The sequence below is a fragment of the Oncorhynchus tshawytscha genome, linkage group LG14 (assembly GCF_018296145.1).
Source record: "Oncorhynchus tshawytscha isolate Ot180627B linkage group LG14, Otsh_v2.0, whole genome shotgun sequence".
Taxonomy (NCBI): domain Eukaryota; kingdom Metazoa; phylum Chordata; class Actinopteri; order Salmoniformes; family Salmonidae; genus Oncorhynchus; species Oncorhynchus tshawytscha.
In genome coordinates, this window is record NC_056442.1 from 18914441 (window position 1) to 18937935 (window position 23495).

The following is a 23495-nucleotide window of genomic DNA, read 5'->3' on the forward strand; positions in this document are numbered from 1 at the left end:
AAACTTGTTACTTCGTAAAAGGTAGAGACATTCATTTCCAGCACTGTCACATAACACAGAAGGCTACCTTTTAATCACCAATGATTAAACACATGCCTGTCAGAATATACCTATAGGCTATTGTAACGTAAAATGCTATTTGAATATACAAATCCCGTATACTCATTCGAATTCTGAAGCAAGACCAGCCTAGTGAAGCGGAGAAGCACGTCGGTGTCTTAACAATGGAGACTGGTCTTGGGAAAAGGCTTTGTGCCAAAACGTATACATTAAACACTATACTCTCTTGGACGTTAAGATTCCTCTGTTTTGTCAGCATTCGAGATGGTAACACCTTCCTCCACCATAACACTAGGCCTCCTAGGCTTAATGTTTAGCTAACCTGTGACCAGACCTGGTAACCCATCACATAACTAAACACTCCCCAGGTTTCTTAGATAAGTGTTATCATACAATGGTTTGCGAGCTTGAACAACTCTGAGTTGATACCAACAAGTTGAATGTATTGACTATACTGTCAATGTAAGGCCATCGGGGTCATGAGTGCTACACTGCAGGTGAAATAATGGTTGATTATGGGCACAATGAGACTAAAACAGCAATGAGCCTATCTGGAAATACTATGAGGATCTAGGTTAGGGCTATGGTTTAAATGTGTTGTTGTGGGGACCTCGAGTACATCATTGTCCATTCTAAACCTGATGTAATGAATTTCAAAATAGACTTAATGTAATGGCATTGATTTGGACTTTTTAATTGAAATGAATTTAATCAAAGCGCACATACAGATTCACATTGCTCCTCTATCCTGTGCTAGAGCAAAACAGTCAAAGTCTATCATATTCAATTCTATCACACAAAATAGTATCCAGTACAAATGAATGAAGGACAACCTTCAAGTACATCAATAGGTAAACTGCTATGAAAATATATATTTTTTTTGAGTGAGCAAATTGTTTGATGCAGCACAGCACACAGCCTGCTATTTAAAAAAATTGAATAATGTTTAAGTCCCATGAGGACATCGAAGCCATTTGCTTGGAGCATTTCATCTAGTGAAGGTCATAGAAAAGTGTTGCAGCCAATGGCTTTCGCAGTACATGCAACACTAGATGTATTTTCAAGTATCGATCCACGTTGACTTTATCAACTGATTGTTCCTATTAAAACAGCAAAACACTTAATAATAAACACAAACGGAACACATTTCCTTTTAAACCTGCCTGAATATATTTATTAAACACAAACAGACATCCTCAAGCCAAAAAGAAGGAGAAAATACAAGATACTACACATTTTGCACACAGGTACATAAGGAGGCCCAAAACAAATATGGCTATGTGCATAATTCTGCATAACTGATCATGCAACACATTCCTACGTAGTCTTGAAAAGGACACTTTCAGTTTCATACCATTTCATATATTTTATTCTGTTCATTTTGCATAGATTTGGCTGTCCCACATCTCACTTGCTACATTTCTTCAAGGCGATGGGATACATGGGTTTATGCTCTGGTTGGAAGACTGGAACATACTCATGAATGGCTGATGATAAAAATAAAAAACGCAGACATGGCTTGAACATTACTTGGTACTCCCACCGGTCCTCGTCGGGATGTCCTTCTGAAGCATCTGCAGCGTCTGCCTGACGCCCTTCTCCACCCTGCGGAAGTGCATCTTTTTCCAGAAGCTTGGTGCCTGCTTCCTACCCCACTCCAGGTCTCGGAGGAAGATCTGCAGCTGTTCCCTGACGCGTTCGCGCTCCCAGGACGAGGCGTTCTTACTGATGACGCTCAGAATGGGGTGCCAGTCCTCCGAGATGTTTGAGCCCTCGGTGACTGAGGCCAGCACCTTCACGTGCCGCCCCGTGCCGCCTTGATCCGGCGGGACTCCTCGCACGTACAATGACTGCTTCCCCACATTGCTGAGAGGATTCAGGTACAAGCTGTGGAACACAATGGAATAGATTTATACACAACCTACATATAGACACATTCAAACGCCACTTCATACAAAGACAATGCATAATAAGTGCATGATGAAAAGAAAATAGCCTAAATAAAAGTATTAAAGAAACCATAGTGGTCGAGTCATGCAAGTTCATTTTTTGTGTGTATATAGGAGTCTGCAACTGTTGGCCCACGAGCTAAATCTGGCCCCCACAGAACAATTTATTGCCCCGCCTAACCCCATATACTGTAATTCCAGGACATGTGGGTACGGTGCTGCTTAGCTTACTGCACAGTGTGGATGCTGGGGTGCTCTCTGCAGGCGTCCACCAGGGTCAGAGCAGCATTGTCCCCGATGTTGTTGTAGGCCACGTTGAGCTCCTGCAGGCCCGTGTGATGGTTGAGCCTCTCGGCCAGCTCGCAGGCCCCCTTGTCGCCCATGCCCGTGTGCATCAGGGACAGCTGTCTGAGAGACTGGTTCCCTAGCAGGGCGTCCAGCAGACAGCGAGCCCCGGACTCTAACAGCGGATTATCACACAGGCTACAGAGGGACAGTCACAGGGCACTGTATCAGCATTCAGACTGGACAAGTGAAGGCTGGTTGAAGCAGCATATCTGTTAGTTCGACATTAGACAAACCCTCATTTGAATCTCTTATTTGAAGTGTAAAGTGAGCAAATTCTCAAATGAGAGAAAATGTCCCTTTCTGACCAAAGCAAATAAATATGGCAATATTTACTGATAAAGTATTAGTTATCATACTTAAGGTAAGTGGTAAATTCCTTTGAGTTAAGTTTTATTATTACCAATACCTACCTTTTGAGCCATAGAAAAGGCAATAAGGTCATAAGCTTGGTAAAGAGTCAGCGTCTTACTGTAGAGATCTAATAGTACTGTTGGGGTCAAGTAGTAGATCTCGCAGGAGAATGCAGGACTCAGGACCCAGGCTATTAAACTGGAGACTGAAGACAACGGAGAAAGAAAAAAAGCATACACAGCTATCACAAACACACGCCCACACACATGCGTTAGCCTGCAATCCACAAACCTCAGGTACTGTCAATAGAACGACTATTAAATACAAAGAAACAAACATTGAACACAGATTACACTCCTTTAAAACTTGTGAACTCCAGATTAAAAAGACATTGAACACAGATTTAAACTCCATGTTGCAGTTCTTAATGAAGTAACACCATGCTTTTAAAATTTTTTACAACCACAACCAAAAAGCCGGCCAGACTGAATAACCTGATAACACTAAAATAGATAAAGGATATATTATGGGTAATAAAGTCTCCCTTTACTACCAATGCGCCTTCCTTTAATAGCATGAGAATACCCTGTTCTCAATGCCCAAGTCAAACAAGCAAGTCAAACATATTTAGGCTATAATGTCAAACCTACCATGAATAAACCCATGAATGTCACTGGATGGATCAAGTTAGGGACCTGATATGTCACTTGGCAGTTAATGATTTTGAGGCCTCCCTCGCAAACACTAACTAGCAATAAAAGCCAAAAGGGCGAATATTCCTGCATGTTTGGACATCTCTCAGTAAATAGAGAATTTGGAGTGTTAAGGCTTTGTGGTCCAATTAGATTTACCACCTGTATTCTGAAAATGATAACAATTTAATGAGGTGAACAGAGGGTATATGTAACGTAGTCGGTAAAAATACACTAGTAATATGACCTTTTTACTGTGGTAAGTAGTGACTGTTACCATGGAAATATACAAGAGGTCAATCTTGTGAGTTGGTGAGAACTTTGTAAAAAAAATTATAAATAAATCCTAACACAAAAAAGTTTACTTGACTAAAGGCCCAGAATTCAAACCTTCTCTCACTTGAGGTTGTGTGTGTGGCGGAAGGCGGGCCACAGCATGGTCAGCAGGTCGTTGGTCAGGTGACAGGAAGAAAGGTCCAGCTCCTCCAGGTGGTACCTCGTGGGTGCGCAGGCCAGCACAGAGCTCAGGACAAAGCATTTGAGGGGCGTCATACGCACGGTGGACAGCTTGATGCTGCGGATGGAGAGCAGGACCTCTGCCGTGAGCCGGGGATTCTGGAACTCGTAGAGGAGCACCAGCAGGTCCATGAGCTCCTCGGGGGGCTGCCACTTCACGATCTCTGCCGCCAAGTGCCTCTTGAGGGTCCGTGTGATCTGAGCCACCGTGGTGCTCTTGATGCTGCAGCCCAGCTGCTCCAGCAGAACCCGGTTCTCGTAGTGAAGCAGGCCGCCCATGAAGATGGGGTAGAGCTCGAAGGCCCGGCTGTCCAGGTGCTCCTGGGGCTGGGGGCCGTGAACTCCCAGCAGGCTCTGCTCCACTTGGTCCAGCACGTCCTCGTTGAAGCTGTCCTCGCTGCGGAACATCTCTGCCGCCATGGTGCGGGCGATGCGGCCCTTGCTGCGGCTGCTGATCTTTTCAAACAGGCTGGGAAAGAGCTTGAGCAGGTTGAAAACAGCAAAGACCCTGAGGGGGATGAACTTGGAGATGATGCTGATGAGCGTGTTGACATCTTCGCCCACTTGACCGATGACCATGGTCACCTCTTTGCTCAGTTTCTCCAGAGCCGTCTTGTTCTCGCCGAGGACGACGTACAGGGCAGCCAGGTACTGTTGCATGGCGGGAATGGCAAACACGTAGCGCTTCTCCTTTTCATCAAGCTCTGACCTTTTGGTCTCGACGCAGGGCACCAGGAAGAAGTCGAGGACGTCAGTGCGGAACACGGCCAGCTGACGCAGTTCCTCATCTGTTTTGGTCTTACCCCCCACAAACTGTTCCAGTTCCTCCTCGGAGAAGGAAGTGCGCTTTTTGGAGACTCCGTCAAAGGCCAGTTTGCCCACAGTGCGGACTACATAGAGCATCAATGAGTTCTGGTCATCTGGAGAAGATACAGCCCCACCCATGTCCAGCACCTCCCCTCCAAAGTTGAGTCTCAGAAAGCTGGTATAGATACCAGTTAGCGTACGTATGGGTGCCTGGGCGTCGGTGAAATGTAAAAAGTGGAGTATGGCACAAGTCAGCCAGCAATAGGAAGGTAAAAAGCAGGCGGCCGCCAACTGGCTCTCCCTCTGTAGGTTGAGGTAAAGCAGCTCGATGAGGGACTGGGCCTCCTGGTTTCTCGGCTTCTCTCCAATCTGTTGCAGCAGTCGGCTTGTGAAGTATGCTCGCTGGCGATCTGGGTCATTAAAGCCATATATCTGTGCGTAGCGTTTCACATACTTTGTAGGGATGTGGTCAAGGGCAGACAACCTTGTGGTGACCAAAATACTGGCCTAAAAAAAAATTGAGTTAAATTATCAATACATGTACATTACTAAAAATGTTTCATCACAACTTGCTGGGGTTGGAAATAGACATACTGAACCTGATTGAAGTTGATAACCTTGAATGGTAACATACTGTATTTTTCTGTTTGATTTTATAGCAGCATCTGCATTGCTTAAACAGCACTTTCCTTTGCACACAGCACATTTTACTGTATGCAACTGACTAAATGTAGGTTGTGGGCCAATACCTCAGGCAGCAGGTACTTCCTGAGCAGGTTCACCACCACTGCCCCGGAGGGGAGGGCCTCGTCTGGGTTGCTGCACAGCTCTGTGGAGCTAATGCGGAAGTCCAGTTTCATCTTCTCCATGCCGTTAAACAGAAACAGCACATCCTTGGCCTGGTCGTTCTCTCCACTCAGCATGGGGATCTTTTTCAGGTGCAGGTATTTCCTGCTGACGAGGTCTCTCAGAGATGTGGACTTGGATAACTGGGAGAGGTCCTCGCAGGAGAAGGGCACCAGTAGTTTGAACTGGGTCAAAGTGAGCCCGGCACACCAGTCTAGAACCAGCTTCCGCACCACTGTGCTCTTCCCTGTCCCGACCGCCCCGTACAGCAGCACGTTAAGGCCCTGCTCCCTGCCTCCTTGCTGAGTGGTCTCAAAGAGCTGCTCCATGGTGACCGAGGCACTCTGGGGGACCTGGGATGGCTTGAGGAGAGGGGTGATTAAGGGCCCTTTCCTATCTTCTGGCTTCCTCTCCAGGATGAGCGGCTCCACGTGCATGGTCTCGGGGGTGAAGTAGCCCCCGAACTGCTTCTCTTCCTGAGGTAGGTGGCTGAACCATAAGGTCAACTTCTTCTTGTGGATCTCAATGGGATCTGTGAAGGAAAGGACCAGTATTTAAACACAGCAATGAACGAACACATTCTCTTGAATTATCAAGAGCACCAAGATTACTGAAATACCTATGCCAAAACCTCTCGTTGAAGTATTAGTATGGCCACACATTACCTACAGTAGGATTAACTATCTTATAATCTACGTAAACACCCTATAACAGATCAGTAAGTACAGAACAGTAAGGAACATGCAGTTCTGGAACACTTACCACTTTGCCCTTGCTTTTTGTTGCTTTTTAATACTTGTCTGTTTATTGCATACTTATTTTCCTTATAGTTCCTAATACATAGCGGGGACCTACACAACAGATGGTGTGAATTACGAGGACCAGACTTCAACCTTACGTGATGGGACATATGTACAGACTCGGTTTACCTGTTTGATTATGGACTAGACTGGAGCAAAAAAATCTTGAATGAAATCCACTGGCTGAATAGGAGGAGGATTTCAACCTCCTCCATAGTTCTCCTGGAAGCCTCAGCTGTCTGTGGGGGTGGACACAGAGAGGCTCACTCAACAACACTGACTATTTCTCTACTTACGTGTCACAACAGGTAGCAAGTCTCCAGGACACATACACACACACAATACTGATCGAGCACTAAGACTAGCACTTTTTAGTCCAGTATTAGGCTTAATCTGTGTCTGGGAAACTGCCCCTATGTGTTGTCTGTCTACACTGTATGTAGGGGTGGAACTGTAAAATGTCAATGTCTGGGTAATGAGCAGTTGGTTTGGTGTTTCTGTCAAATGTGCACGTCTGTGGAAGAGAATGTTGACTCACCTGTGACATGAGCTCATCTTCCTATAAGTGTGGACTCTGCTTGCGAGTCTGCTGAGATTCACATCTAAAGACAAACACAGTCACTACGCCATATAATTCTCAGTGGTTATAAGGAATACATAATACATACAGTATGCTGTAAATATTCCCTCCCTCAATTTATTACAATTGTTATACAGAGATAACAATACTGTTATGCTACACAGACAGTTTTTCTTACCTCTTTGTAAAATAGAGATGTTAGATTTGGAGAGGACATCATTGAGAGTGCCTCGCCATCTCCTCCTGAGGACCCCTGAGCCGATCCAACACTGCCACATCCTCCTAGTAGGCTTTCAACACTTTCAAAGGAAAGAAATCAGTAAATGAGCCAATAACTGTCTCTAATTTCATTGTTTCCTTGTATGCACAACCAAATTAATCAAAGTAATTTATTCAGAAGAAAGCTTGAATGCATGACTCACTTGTTCCAACTAGTTTACATCTTGAGGAAACTTAAACAGTGCTTCCACTTCCTGATCCTAAGTCTTTGTTTCCCGTGGGTCTTGGTTTACTGTAGTTTAACGTGAACCTGCAATGCAACATGACACTCAACTTAGTGCAGTATATCATATCAATGACCTCAAAAGCACAAAGTCACCTAGTAAGTCAATTACACAGTAAGTGTTTTTGACATTGTCAACACTCTCTTAGTTACATCGAAACTAAGTAAGTGTTAGTTCCCACTGGATACAGACGTCTATTCCATGTTGGTTCAACGTAATTTCATCGAAATTATGTGGAAACTGTTGATTCAACCAATGTGTGCCCAGTAGGTTATCACTCGGATATTAGCATATTCACACAAATCTAATTTCACTAAAAAGCATTCATACACACATGCAGGAAAGGAAACACTATACCCATCCAACCCTATGAAAAGTTTGTCCCAGTCCCAATGCGTTTCCTCTGTGTTCTCTCAGGATCAGACATGTAGCTAATAGGCTAGACTGTGCTGCTCCACTTTCCAGCTGCTGGCTCTTGACTGGCCAAACAAGCTGAGTCATGACAGCAATAAGAGATATGCACTCCTAGAGGAAATGTGAGAGAGAGGCCCGGAAACATAGTCTTCTCCCAAACCACCACACCATTACCCCTGTCCAATCCCTATTCAGCACAGCTAATTTACACTGTGTAAGGCCCTCCCATTTTTCATTTATGCACCTATCCCTCTCCCACTCTCTTTGGTCCTCACTCAATGCATGGAATCTCGGCCACTCCTAAGTTCAACACTTTTGGAACAATTTTGGAACATATGGGCAGTCTATCAGAGGAGGCTTGTGGGAGGAGCTGACGGCTCATTGGAATGGCTGCAATGGAATTAATGGAACGGAATCAAACAAATGGAAACCACATGTTTGACTCGTTTCCATTTATTCATTTCCAGCCATTACAATGAGCCCGTCTTCTTATAGCTCCTACCACCAGCCTCTTCTGCATTCTGAGTCTATTAATGCACTGGTGTGCCCCATAAGACGTTTGCATTATCTGTGTTAAAGGACAAGGTCACAGGGTTGTCATTTCAGCTAAAGCTAGGGTATGGAAAAGTGTCAAGTCAAACAGCAGTGACCTAGCCAAAGCCATCTACTACAGCCATCTTTACCTCTGCAATGTGCAGTGGCGTGTATTCATGGATGCAAGTGTCAAGGGGAGCCCGTTTGGATTTGGCTTCACACCAATCACATCAGAAGCCAAACGTCAATGCATCTCGTTGTGTTGTTGCGATCCGGTGGGTGGCTAGCTAAAATTGGCCCATTCCTAAATTAGCCATGGATGGAGAAAAGGATTTGGACTTAATTCTCCGCACTGGCTAATGATTATAATGTCGATTGCGATCCAACCACAAACGTATACATTGTGCCCCTGGCCTGCGATGATGGAAGTTCAACATGGAGCTAAATGTAATAGGCCTAGCACATTGTTGCCCATGAAAGGAAGTTAGGCTAGCGAGCAAGCATTTTAGCCTGGTAGCCTAGAACAGAAACTAAAAGCATGTACTGTATGACAGTCATAGACCATTTAGGCAACATGAAAAGAGGAGGATGGCATTGCTGATTTATCTCAACAAGTGGGGTGAATCAAGATGTTTTTTTTCCGAAAGGTTGCAACTTCAAATCCCCGAGATGACAAGGTACAAATCTGTCGTTCTGCCCCTGAACATGGCAGTTAACCCACTGTTCCTAGGCGGTCAGTGAAACTAAGAATTTGTTCTTAACTGACTTGCCTAGTTAAATAAAGGTAAAATACATTTAAAAAAATAAACTGCATTTGCAGCAGACATGACACCCTCTGTTATGGCATTGAAATGCCTGCTCAACCCCACGGCCGACAGACCGTGGGGTTAAACCTTACAAAAGCTCTTGAGGCTGTGAACAAGCGATTCGGTGGCATTCTCTCTGAGCCTCTTTACTGTGTCGCCACCATGCTTGATGCTAGGTACAAGGACCGCTACTTCGATGTAGACAAGAAACAGGGTTTACGTGAAATGTTACATACACAGCTGGACAAGATGGAAAAGGACACAGTGACAATGTGCACCGAGGAAGTGTCCATGGACAGACATAGCTGAAACTTCACGGCTTGACATGTATGATGAAATCCTGGTTGAGAATGAAACGACTGAACAAATGAACAACAAAACAGCTCAGCAAATAAGTGAAAGAAATGGGCTTTTATTGTGTTTTCTGGTAATGAGGGCATACGTAAATACAAACAAAATAACTTTTGGTGTGGTGTGTGTAACCTTTATTTAACTAGGCAAGTCAGTTAAGAACAAATTCTTATTTACAATGACGGCCTACCCTGGCCAAACCAGAACGATGCTGGGCCAATTGTGCACTGCCCTATGAGAATCCCAATCACGGCCGGATGTGATACAGCCTGGATTCAAACCAGGGACTGTAGTGACGCCTCTGAACGGAGATTCAGTGACTTAGACCGCTGCGTCCATGTGTGTGTTAACTATTGAACTGTACTAGAATGCTTAAAAGGACGCAAACATTTTAAATATCGGTACTGTTTTATTGCAAGGAAAATATTGAATATCGGTATCTGCCAAAAATGTCATATCAGTGCATCCCTAATGTTCTTTTATGTCATCTGTAGCCTAATAAACTGCATGGTTTTCAGAGTCATAGTGAGAGGAGGACCACACATCATATCAACACATTACTCCAAGTGAACTTTGATATGATGGTTATTATATCAATATTTGCACATAAAGGCGTTTCCACTTGCATTTCTCACATAATTAATTTTACAGACACAAAATGATCCCACCAAGCTGAAAGAACAAATTCTGTAGTATCAAAACTAACTGTTTCCATCACAGCTGCCATGTTTTTTAAAATCCTGTATGATTTACTTGCATAAAAACTGTGGATGGAAACGTGGTTACTGTTTCTTCTTGTCTCGCACCTAGGCTTATGTAAACACGGTGGCAAGGCATATGAACTAACAGGTTATAGTGGAAACAACACAATTATCACAACACATCGGTTATAATATGGATTATTTTTTATGGTTTGGCTTCTGTATTTGCCTTTTAAATCGGGTTTGGAATGGTGTGGCCATACCCAATTCGCCCACGACTGGCTCACGTGAACTACAATTTCGACGCTGCGTTAGAACGTTTAAAAACGTAAATAATCATGCTTGCAATACCACTTTCGACACATAATGGCCTTTATCTTTCATCAGCGAGAAAGAATCCTGTATATGAAAAAGAAACTGCTACAGTACGTGTTGCACAGATCCATACATGGGTGCCTCCATCCAACTACACTTCTGCAGTGTTGTTAGATTCTCCTAACACCGAGATATCCTGCAATAATTGGGTGTTCTATACTTTTTTTTTTATTCACTACTGAGCTGTATTCTAGCTCAGGTGGTCGCCTCCATCTTCAATCTGTTGTCTGTAAACAAGCGCTGTAACATGGACGGCCATGTGGGAACCCTAACCTTATGAAGGTGTGTATCAATTGAACCTTTTGTTTTTGAAAATTATATATGACAGACACGGTCCTTATGCTTCCAAAACCACATTAATGAGATCTGTGTTCATGTTCAGACCGAGGGTCGGGCTCTTAACAAAACTCCCCCGTATAGAAGACGCCTTCGTCCAATGACTCTTACATGCAATGTAATGGAACTGAGAGTCATGAACAAGGGCATAATATTTTTCTGGACACACACCTAATTTGATTGGCATAGTTCAATGTCCCTTTGCATAGTCATTAAAATATAAACTGGGTGATTCCTCATTTCTTTACAGGAACTATTGGAGAGACATTAATACAGTAAATAGAACTGCTTCAACGAGCAAAAACGTTAGGCTAAAATTCTGAATCGTAGGCTACTCCTCAGTTACGCAACAAAACTGTGCCATGCGCACTCCCAGCAATTCTGATTTGATACATTGTAGCAATGTGGGCAAGCGAAACAGGCTACGTTGTTGCTCAATGAAAGATATGTGCAATGGCGAAATACACATATTCCGTTACATAAAAAGAGCTCAGTCGACTGGTGATAGTGACAGACAGCCCCAAAAACAAAAATAATAATAATAATAATAAAAGACAGTGACAGACAGCCCTGACGACGGTGTCCTTGGAGAGAAAATGTTCCTAGTTAACATACATGCGTACAAAAATAAGTCACGAATTGAAGCGTAGCCATAGCCAAGTTTGAGGCATATAATGTTATTTTTAAAACTGTTACCAAAACTTTCATGACTGAGTCGACGACGTTTAATATTTGATTTATTTTAGCCATTAGATAGCCTAACGTATCCAGAGTTGCTAATGCTATCGCTTACCTCTCTTTTCAGAAGAAGTCAGTCATCATAACATACAATATATATTTTGTTGACTCGGTCTAGTATCCGGAATGATTTGCGCGTTCTAAAATGCTCGTGCAGAAGAAGAAAATATGACCGCAATCATTTTCATGTGGCGCAAAGTAGACTAGACCGCTTCCTCAACTGAGCTGACTGTGTACAAATGGTGCTGTCAGTATGTAGCGCCTGATGCCCATTACCCTTGTGCGAGAAAGCATGGTGAAGCCTACTTTGGGTGACTGGCAGTTATTTAACCCGAGGCTACAGTCAAGTCAAGGGTATTGCATCTAGGGGTGAAAAATGTATTCTACTATAAATCTCATTTCAACTTTATAATTAAACATAATACGTTTCATCTTTCTTATTAAAACTGTGAGTCTTGTAAACGAGTTAATGCCAACAAATCCAATAGGCCTAAATGCAGTGGCGATTTTACTATGTAAATATTGGTGGGGCAAACAAACAACATGTTTTTTAGATGCATGGCAGCAAAGCCACAACACTAAAACAATACATTAATTGCACTATAACGGTAACAAACGGTGCAAACAAACTGTTAGGGCCTACATAAAGCTTTCCCAACACCTTACCACTGCTGCACCTGGCTATCAGCAGAGCTTTGCCTGGCAGTGAAACAATTAATTCAGTCTCATATCTCTGCCTTTGAAAAAAACATAGCTAATATGGCTGACTTGCTTAAACAAATGTGGTTTCTACTGACAATTGAGGTTAACACACTATGGCATAAGGGTAGACAAGCGGATTCGAGGCAATCCGTAATTTTGATTAAGACAGTAATGAGCGAGCTAGCAGCCAATATACAGAAGCATATATATACGGAAGCAGCCAATATACAGTTGAAGTCAGAAGTTTACATACACCTCAGCCAAATACATGTAAACTCAGTTTTTTTCACAATTCCTGACATTTAATCCTAGTAAAGATTGCCTGTCTTAGGTCAGTTAGGATCACCACTTCATTTTAAGAATGTGAAATGTCAGAATAATAGTAGAGATAATGATTTATTTCAGCTTTTATTTCTTTCATCACATTCCCAGTGGGTCAGACGTTTACATACACTCAATTAGTATTTAGTAGCATGTACTTTAAATTGTTTAACTTCAGTCAAACGTTTCGGGTAGCCTTCCACAAGCTTCCCACAATAAGTTGCGTAAATTTTGGCCCATTCCTCCAGACAGAGCTGGTGTAATGGAGTCAGGTTTGTAGGCCCCCTTGCTCGCACACGCTTTTTCAGTTCTGCCCACAAATGTTCTATAGGCTTGAGGTCAGGGCTTTGTGATGGCCACTCCAATACCTTGAATTCGTTGTCCTTAAGCCATTTTGCCACAACTTTGGAAGTATGCTTGGGGTCATTGTCCATTTGGAAGACCCATTTGCGACCAAGCTTTAACTTCCTGACTGATGTCTTGAGATGTTGCTTCAATATATCCACATCATTTTCCATCCTCGTGATGCCATCTATTTTGTGAAGTGCACCAGTCCCTCCTGCAGCAAAGCACCCCCACAACATGATGCTGCCACCCCCGTGCTTCACGGTTGGGATGGTGTTCTTTGGCTTGCAAGCCTCCCCCCTTTTCCTCCAAACATAACGATGGTCATTATGGCCAAACAGTTCTATTTTTGTTTCATCAGACCAGAGGACATTTCTCCAAAAAGTACGATCTTTGTCCCCATGTGCAGTTGCAAACCATAGACTGGCTTTTTTATGGCGGTTTTGGAGCAGTGGCTTCTTCCTTGTTGAGCGGCCTTTCAGGTTATGTCGATACAGGACCCGTTTTACTGTGGATATACAGTGGGGCAAAAAAATATTTAGTCAGCCACCAATTGTGCAAGTTCTGAAGCCATGGCATCCTTTTCTGGAATTTTCCAAGCTGTTTAAAGGCACAGTCAACTTAGTGTAAACTTCTGACCCACTGGAATTGTGATACAGTGAATTAAGTGAACAATTGTAAACAATAGTTGGAAAAATTACTTGTGTCATGCACAATGTAAATGTCCTAACCGACTTGCCAAAACTATAGTTTGTTAACAAGAAATTTGGGAATGGTTGAAAAACGTGATTTAATGACTCATTTAATGACCCGACTTCAACTCTAACTACTTGTTCAGCACTATTGAAATGTACAGCGACAGAATTCAGAACATGGGCTATTCTTACAGTATTCTACCTGTACACCAAGTCAGAACCGTGGGATAAATAAAGGGGGCATATAAGCAGACAATAAAAGCTCTTACAATATTTGATGATTACATTTCTCTAAAACAGGCTATAGGCTACATGTGCACCACCAAGCCAGAACATTATTACGGTGAGGCACATGGGCTGCTAACAGCTTACTACACAACATACACTTAGTATTACTTTCTTAGCTACTGTACACTTTTCTCCCTGGCATATGACATAATTAATGCAGCAGCATACAATAAATTTTTTGACTCAGCTTGTTGTGCTGTGCTCACTTGAACAGGAAGGTGGCGCAGTGTTCCTTCGTGGGCAAATTGTCATCAAAATTTGTCATCAAAGTCTGTCATTCTCTGGGTGTTTGGTACTTTCAAGACAACTGGGAACTCGTAAAAAACAAGGTTGAATCATGATGACGTCAGTGATCTTCAAGTTTGGGGTCTAGGCTGTATTTCAAACACAGAAAATACACACCCTCCTCCACTTACCCTCGCCTTATGCCCTTGGGGGAATCCCCGCGGCAATCTTTGTCTTCGTTCCAAATGATTAGCAAAGCATGGAAAGTTGGCATCGTAAGTGCCTCAGCCCTCGTTTTTGATTGTGTTTGCGAGTGTACAATTATGTTCACTCGGGGGCCTGAAACGCCCATAATTCAATTTGCGATGATTAATGAGAATATTAATATGGAGAAGTCAACATACAAGTGTAAGTAAAAACAATTGTAAATACGTTATATATTGTGTTACTAATGCACATGAAGGCTCAAACAAAGTATCATAAAAGTAATTATGTTTTTGTTTGGTTAGCTTTTTGAAACATTAGCTTGCGCATACAACTTTCCCTGACATCACATTTATACATTGTAATTTTCAATGTTCCTGATATAGTCGGATGGCTGACATTCGATGTTTGCGGATGCATTCATTGTCTTCTAGCCAAGATATGAAATGCAATCATAATTGACTGTAGCTCATATAATGCACACGCAACAGCTACCAGTGGTTCCAAGATGACTGAAAACACAACCATGGGGCAAGAGCGGTTCATTTAAATTTAATTCTTTCTTCCCTCGCCCTGCAAGTGTCAACTCGTCAGCCGTCATGATACATCATCAGAAGTGTCCACTTAATTTGAGGGCTGAGGGGAGAGTGTCCACTTAATTTGAGGACTGAGGGGAGAGGGTGCGTCTTTTAAGTGTTTGGAATGCAGCCCTAGAAAGAGGCCTGAGTTCCCGACTTCTGAGTTGGATGACCATTCAAAACGTGTTTTTTAGCCCGGCAGAAGTCATGCTGGATTGACAGCATGGCCAATGTTGAATGTTTATCCTTTTAAACTTGTAAAAGAGACCATTAAACCAAGAATTGGACCACACATCCACTCCACTGAATAGCGTGCTAGTGATTATTTTGCAATGCTTGCAGTTAGCCACTTATTCCGTCCAATTCACTTATTGTTGAATTTGCAATTTCCAACTTGTTGGGTAATGTTTATGGCCGATGAGCACTGATACATTTTAATCTATAATTTCTCTTAATTATTTACCTTCATATGACAAGGATTGAAAAGGATTTGCCAGTAGATTGTCGACTTGATTCATGATGATGACTGCTAGCTAAGATTTTTAGTCCAATCAGTCCAATCAAAGCTACTGTAGATATAACGTGATTTGATGTCATTTTATCTGTGGCCAATTACCCCGAGTCTTCTTGGATGGGCACTTCTAATGTAACTCTATGGCAGCACTCAAGGGGCTTGAATTTTCGAGCTCTACCCAGAGTTTGCGGTGACGTAGTCTCCCCATGAGTGACAGAACACTGAGCCAATCACGGCGCAACTAGAGAACATTACCAACCCCTAAGCTCATACCTAGTTAGTTGTACAACTGAAATGTGTCTTCTGCATTTAACCCTCTGAATCAGAGGTGCGGGGGGCTGCCTTAATCAACATCCACGTCTTCAGCGCCCAGGAACAGTGGGTTAACTGCCTTGCTCAAGGGCAGAACGACAGAGTTTTACCTTGTCAGTTTGGGGATTCGATCCAGCAACCTTTCCGTTCTAACCATTAGGGTTCCTGCCGCACATGCACAGTCCGCAATCAAATGACAGCTCCACCAGCTGACCCTCTTCATTGCTTGGTAATGTGACGCTTCCCATCTTCATTCGAAAGGTTGTGTGAATCTGGGCCCAGGTACATATCCATTGTGTTAAAGACAGCCTCTGCAGTGGTGGTGGGAAAATAAGCACTACAAAAGGAACTGGGCCCAGATTCACAACCTTCTTAAGAAGAAATGTCTTAACTGCGATTTTTCCTTAACTATTTAAAGTTAAGCAAAGTTGCTATTCCTCAAAAACGTTCTTGGAAATGTCCTTGCGCCATTTCTTATGTTTCTCCTTAAGCAAAAAGTTACGAAGAAATTCAATTCTTGAAAATAAAGTTATTGGAAATGTTCTTAATTCCAAGATAGCTAAACCCTTGTCTTAAACGCTCGAGTGGCGCAGTGGTCTAAGGCACTGTATCAGTATTGATTCTTTTTAAACCCAATTACATGTTTTAGAACCTTCATCTCAGTAAGAAATTCGCAAAAATTATTGCCATTGCTAGCTAGATGGCTAAAACGGTTGCCTTTTATTTCAACAATTTCCAAAAGATAACGAAACAAACTTATTTACTTTTTACGAGACGTGTTTGTTCCGTCATATGCATTAGTAGCACAGTTTCTACCTTATTTGCATTAGTTTTTACTTACACCTGTATCTTGACTTCTACATTGATGTTGATTTTAAGTTTTGGCGGACTTTTCTTACGGATGTACACTTGTCGCGAGTTGAGTTATGTGGAGTTTTAGGCCCCAGAGTGAACATAATTGTACACTCGCAAACTCGACTAAAAATGGAGGCTGAGGGGTTTACGTTGCGAACTTTCCTTGCTTGGCCAATAATTTGTACCGCCCACCAAGATTTTTTTTTTTAATAAAAAATAATTTATTACCTTCACCGCCCACCAAGATGGTGACGGGGATTTCCCCAAGGCCATAAGGCGAGGGTAAATGGACGAGGGTGTGTCTTTTATGAGTTTGAATCGCAACACAGACGTGTCTTGACATAGACCATTTAGAATTGCATGATTACGGATTCAACAAGCTGCAGTGCATAATGGCCATTTGCACTGATGCGTTCTTATGTCTGTTATGTTATTTTCTCAGACATGTCTAATATTCTCCTAATGTTGTCATTGGATAGGGGTATGGTGTTACGTTTGTTTGCGTACGACTCCCAAGTTTTCAGTGCACATATCAATCGCACCAGGGAGTATGAGATCCTCTGCGCTGGTGTGGGCTTTTTTTGCACTTACTACAATGCGCTGGTACGTTCTTCAAATAATCTTGTGAGGCCTCCAGATATTGACATTTTCTTTTTTTAAAGTCTGCTGTATTATATTTGTGGGTTGGTTGCTTGGTGTCCATATGCCTATTCATTTTGGAGGGTTTCAATGCTCTCATTAGCTAACAGCTCGTTGCATAGGATGCACTGTGGTCTACGCTCACCCTGCCTGTCTTCTATATATGTAAAACCTATTTGGTAAAGTCGGGTCGTATTTTCTTTTCTTGACAGGGACCGGGTTGTCTGCCTTGTTGTTGACATTGGAAGCCGCAGTGGATGAAGAGGGAGCTGCACGTTTTATAAACGTGTCCATGATTTTTCTCTGACAGATACAGTATCCTACATGAGTTAAATGACAGCTAACTATCCACATGTGCAATGCATGCAGAACAAATCTGCATAGTTAGCGTAGTTAGCTCTCAATCAAGCTAGCCATAAGAAGATCTGTAATTAGGGTACTAGGGGGTAACTGGCCCCTAAAAACAATGTCTAAATGCTGACACAAAACAATTGGTGTGTGGATGAAGGTCATGTTAACTATAAAGGGAAATAAATCGTTAGAGTTGACACTTAAGTTATTTAATGAAATGTTGTTTTTACAAAAGTGCAGTGAATCCATTTAATCAGTTTTATTTAGAAATGCCTTAAGTAATAATTGAAAGCTAAGTCTTGTTCTCTTATTTGTATTATTTAAATAAAATATGGGGGGGAAATGGTGTTGCACATGTCTATTAATGTCTGCACTATGAGGAGATTTTATGTAAAGTCCCTCTTTTTAACGCCCTTGCACATTCATTTTCATTGTTGTTCCTTTTCTATTACAATCCATTATGTACAATTGCACTAAATATGATTTGAATAATGCAAGTTTTCAAATCCCAGCAGTCTTTTAAAAAATTACATTAAGGAGCAAAAGGTTTTCAATAGTTCTTTTTAATTAATTAAAAAAATATTATTTGGAATATAACATTGGAATATAACATGTAATAACAATAACTTAACTAATTAACATTGTTGTGGCAACTATTATGCTCTGCTATTGCATGATTCTAATTTGTACTTGTAAGTCACAAATAAAGCTATCCCCAGTGTAATTGGAGCACAACTCATGAGCACACCTCTTGCACTACTCACACGTAATCGAGGCCACAGCTGTGACTGAAAACAGGGGATGCCAATTGGAAAGCTCTCTCTTAAAAACATAGATAGCCATATGACATACAATTCTGTGTAAAATAGCTAAAAGCTATAAAGTTACATTAACTGTAAATGTATCAGTCACTAGTGGAAACTATCTTTTTTTTAATATCTTTTTTTTACCCCCTTTTCTCCCCAATTTCATGGTATCCAATTGTTAGTAGTTACTATCTTGTCTCATCGCTACAACTCCCGTACGGGCTCAGGAGTGTTTCCTCCGAAACACAACCCAACCAAGCCGCACTGTTTCTTAACACAGCGCGCATCCAACCCGGAAGCCAGCCGCACCAATGTGTCGGAGGAAACACTGTGCACCTGGCGACCTGGTTAGCGCGCACTGCACCCGGCCCGCCACAGGAGTCGCTAGTGCGCGATGAGACAAGGATATCCCAACCGGCCAAACCCTCCCTAACCTGGACGACGCTAGGCCAATTGTGCGTCGCCCCATGGACCTCCCGGTCGCGGCCGGCTGCGACAGAGCCTGGACTCGAACCCAGAGTTTCTGGTGGCACAGCTAGCACTGTGATGCAGTGCCCTAGACCACTGCGCCAGCAGCTTATGGGCGGCGAGTTGCCCACAACACACTCATCAAACATATTACTACTTTATTTAAAAAATCTACATTTTTATCTCTAAAGAAGTGGATTTCTCTTAAGGCTTTCCTACTTGTATATTTAAAAAAACATATATAGATCTAACTTCATTGGAATATATCTACAACGTTTTAAAAATGTACCACAAAATTGTTTTGTTGAAATATCTCAAAGTTCTGATGACACATAGGACATGTTTTGTTCAGCAAGAACAGTGACAGCCAGGAAAAGGGTTGGGGAAATAATTTGGTGACATCTTGTGGTCTTTATGTGAATTACAGGGGGGCAGTTACCCCAGAGGGCTAGTTACTCCTTAATACCCTATCTGATTGGATGTGTCACATTTAAAACAAAACAATGTTGCAGAATACTTTTTTTTATGTGTGTGTGTGTGTAGCTAGCCATTTAACCACCGTGGACGTGCTGCATGTGTAAAGTCAGAAACAATAAGCGGTGTAGCGGTTGTCTTTCAACAACAACAAAAATATATATATATATATGCTTCCACAAGTCCTGTGAAAATCGCTTGACAGAGGGGCCAGTGCTAGTAATACCGCTGTCTTAAATTAACATCTTCAGATCCACCTGATCCAGGGGCTCGAAAGGCTGTTGGCATAGAGCATCCAAAACAACTGTCCCCTGACAGGGCAAGCTGTTTGGAGACCGGACGCAAACAACGTGCACCATTCATAAAACAAGCAACAAGGGGTTGTTCCACCACTTCCGTGCTCCCAAAACCAACATGACAAGCCAATATTGCTACCGAATATACCGTAATAGTAGAAAAAGCCTTTCCTTTGTCTAATTATTGCTGTAGAAGCGACAGGATTACCGGGACAGAGCACTGGAATGTCACCGTCTGTGATTTAGTGCACCATTCCTCAAACATGTGCCATTTACAACTATAAAGGGACCTGGTGGATGAGGCTCTAGCACTCTGAATAGTCTAAATAACATTTTGGGGAAACCCGTCAGTGTTCAAATTTAACCGTTCACGGGCCAGGCCCAGAGTGCCTGGAAAATCTCTCCGCGCGCCTGGCACAGAGGGAGGGGCCACAGTTGACCACACAGTAGTGTGATCTCCGCTAGCCAGTGATTCTCTGGACAATGTGGTGCTATTAAAATGAGAGACCCTTCGTCCGTACCCTGGCTAGGGTGGGGGAAATCAGGGCCAGGGGTTGGGAATGCATACCGGAGGACGTGTAGCCACTCCCATTGGTACATCCCGATCCTTCAGGGAAAAGAACTGTGGACACTTTATTCTCCATTGATGCATAACGATCCACTGATGGAATGCTGAAGTGCATCCAAACAAACCTAGGAAAGAGACTGTCTGCGTGGGAATCAGAATGCTCTTAAATGTGTTTATTCTGATACCTAGAAATGTCAGGTGTTCCAAGAGCAGCTGACAGTGTTCTGACATCTTGCCTCGATTGAGCACACAGCAGCCAGTCGTCTATGTATGTCGTCAGCTGAATGCCCCTCTCCCTGAGTGGGGCTATGGCTGCCTCAGTACACTTCGTAAAAACCTGTCGAGGGGAGGGTGTACGACAGTCCCTGACGCACTGTGTATGCTCGGTTGGCCTGCACCAGGAGAGCGCTTATGTGGCCTACCACCGCAGAAGGAGCGTCTGGGGATCCTAAAGGTTGAGGGGGATTGACCTGCTGCAGCCTGCACAATGGTGCGGCGAGGCACAGGGGAGGCACTGGGCTGTGTCTTCCTGGGCAGACAGAAGTGGGACCAAAGAGGTCTTTAGGGTCTACTGGAGCATCTAGGATCTTCAGCTTCTCACTATCAGACACCGTGGATAGATTGAGACATTGTACCCTCTCCTGGGATATCATGAGCGCCATCGCTCTTCCTGATGCCTGGATGGCGGCTTTAATTCTCTCCTGTAGCTCAGCTTGGTATGCCAAAAGCATGAAGGCGGCGCTGAGAGCCCTCACCGCTGTGGCGACTGACTTGTAGACCTTCTCTGTCGCGGAGGACTGGAAGCGCACTTACTTGGTTGGTAAGGTGGGTCCAGTCGAGGTCATGGAGGACTTCTGGCTGGGATGTAGATGGGAAGCCACCAGTGGTTTGATAGGGGGCATGTGAGCAATCCCTTCCATGTCAACGCAGTCAAATACCGACCCACCTTGGACAGGGTTCTTGAATGGAGAAGCACGGGTAACCTCCAGGCATTCTGGGAAGACTGGTAGTAATTGCTTGGCCGTCCGTTTGGCTTTGGGTATCCTTTTACCCTCGTAGCGGGATGTGGTGGTCTCTGAAACTGCATTGGGCCAGTGAATCACCAGTTTATTCGCAGCTTGTTTGCACATGTCCCTCAGGTCCACACCGAGAGCTGGTGGGGGTGCTCCCACCATCAGGCCTGGCTTTCATTTCAGTCAGATGATTTTGAAAGGAGGCTGTTGGAAAACTCCATGGAGTCGTTGTTGTCTTCAATCAGGAAGCCCGGCAGGAGGGTTGTGAGGTCGTTGCTGGAGTCCTCCAACAACAGGGCAATGGCATCGCGGTGGTCGCCCCAGCCTAGTGCTAGCCGTCGCTCCAGGATTCCCTGTGGGGATATTCATGGCCTCTGATGAGTAATTGGGGATGCCAGCCCCCATGTTAGAGTCCTGTTGCCTCAGGCTAGCTTGTCGTGTGAGCCTGCGACTGAAGCTCTTTACGGAAGCTCTTCACAGTGTGGACAGGTGCCGGGGGAAGCTGACGCTTCCTGGGCATGTTGCAGCCCAAGGCAAGCCGATCACACCAAGTGGGTGTCCTTGGCCGATATCTTGTTTCCACAGGAGCATATTCATGCCGAGAGCTTCTCCTCATTTGGGGTGGGAGATGCTTTTGTCACCATAGCTGGGATGATATGTTTTAAGCTGTCAGAAAATAACTAGCTTGGGAGTCTAGTCAGATAACTAGCAATTAGTGGGTTATCTCCGACGGTGGCACCTGGTGTGATGGCCAGATATCGTTTCTGAAAATACAGATTAGAAAAGATAGCTTATGTAGCTAGTAAAAACCTTTCCTTTCAAAGAAAAAAACACAAACGCTAGCTAGTGTGGTGACTGGCTTGCTAACGAATAGTTTAGATATAGCTAACTTGGTCGTGAACGAGTTAGCTGTGTTACAGCTGTATCCGTACCACGATTTTGTGTGACTCAAAATGGGTTGAAATTTTACCAAGCTACAGCAAACAAATAGGACCATATGCATTTCAGGTACTATAACATCCCATGTTTATCTTCCAGGACACATTCGCGAGCAACAGCAAACTAGATACAGTTGAAGTCAGAAGTTTACATACACCTTAGCCAAATACATTTAAACTCAGTTTTTCACAATTCCTGACATTTAATCCTAGTAGAATAATAGTAGACAGAATGATTAATTTCAGCTTTTATTTCTTTCACATTCCCAGTGGGTCAGAAGTTTACACACAGTGCTGTAATTAGTATTTGGTAGCATAGCCTTTAAATTGTTTTACTTGGGTCAAACGTTTTGGGTAGCCTTCCACAAGCTTCCCACAATAACTTGGGTGAATTTTGCCCCATTCCTCCTGACAGTGCTGGTGTAACTGAGTCAGGTTTGTAGGCCTCCTTGCTAGCACACGCTTTTTCAGTTCTGCCCAGAAGTTTTCTATAGGATTGATGTCAGGGCTTTGTGATGGCCACTCCAATACCTTGACTTTGTTGTCCTTAAGCCATTTTGCCACAACTTTGGAAGTGTGCTTGGGGTCATTGTCCATCTGGAAGACCCATTTGCAACCAAGCTTTACCATCCTGACTGATGTCTTGAGATGTTGCTTCAATATATCCACATCATTTTACTTCCTCATGGTTCTGTCTAGTTTGTGAAGTGCACCAGTTTCTCCTGCAGCAAAGCACCGAGACAACATGATGCTGCCACCCTCATGCTTCACGGTTGGGATGGTGTTCTTTGGCTTGCAAGCCTCCCCCTTTTTCCTCCAAACATAACGATGGTCATTATGGCCAAACAGTTCTATTTTTGTTTCATCAGACCAGAGGACATTTCTCCAAAAAGTACGATCTTTGTCCCCATGTGCAGTTGCAAACCGTAGACTGGCTTTTATATGGCAGTTTTGGAGCAGTGGCTTCTACCTTGTTGAGCGGCCTTTCAGGTTATGTCGATATAGGACCCGTTCTACTGTGGATATAGATACTTTTGTACCTGTTTCCTCCAGCATCTTCACAAGGTGCTTTGCTGTTGTTCTGGGATTGATTTGCACTTATCGAACCAAAGTACGTTCATCTCAAGGAGACAGAACGCTTCGCCTCCCTGAGCGGCATGACGGCTGTGTGGTCCCATGGTGTTTATACTTGCGTA

The 23495-nt window shown here is 43.4% G+C and overlaps 1 protein-coding gene across 5 annotated transcripts; it reads right to left on the bottom strand.

Moving 5' to 3' along the window:
* Nucleotides 1-730: 730 nt before the first annotated feature.
* On the bottom strand, nt 731-15159 carry nlrx1 (NLR family member X1). Of its 5 annotated transcripts, none has more exons than XM_024444468.2 (10): nt 14475-15159; nt 7372-7478; nt 7128-7248; nt 6908-6971; nt 6499-6608; nt 5473-6101; nt 3801-5230; nt 2827-2913; nt 2241-2492; nt 731-1947 (listed from the first exon to the last, which is right to left on the bottom strand). In XM_024444468.2, exons 3-10 carry the CDS (start codon nt 7225-7227, stop codon nt 1587-1589), a joined length of 3033 nt encoding a protein of 1010 aa, XP_024300236.1. In that variant the 5' UTR covers nt 7228-7248; nt 7372-7478; nt 14475-15159; the 3' UTR covers nt 731-1586. The 5 variants fall into 5 exon arrangements, with proteins under 5 accessions (XP_024300236.1, XP_024300233.1, XP_024300234.1 ...); XM_024444465.2 differs by lacking the exon at nt 14475-15159 and adding an exon at nt 11763-11967; XM_024444466.2 differs by lacking the exon at nt 14475-15159 and adding an exon at nt 7810-7968.
* Nucleotides 15160-23495: the final 8336 nt, after the last annotated feature.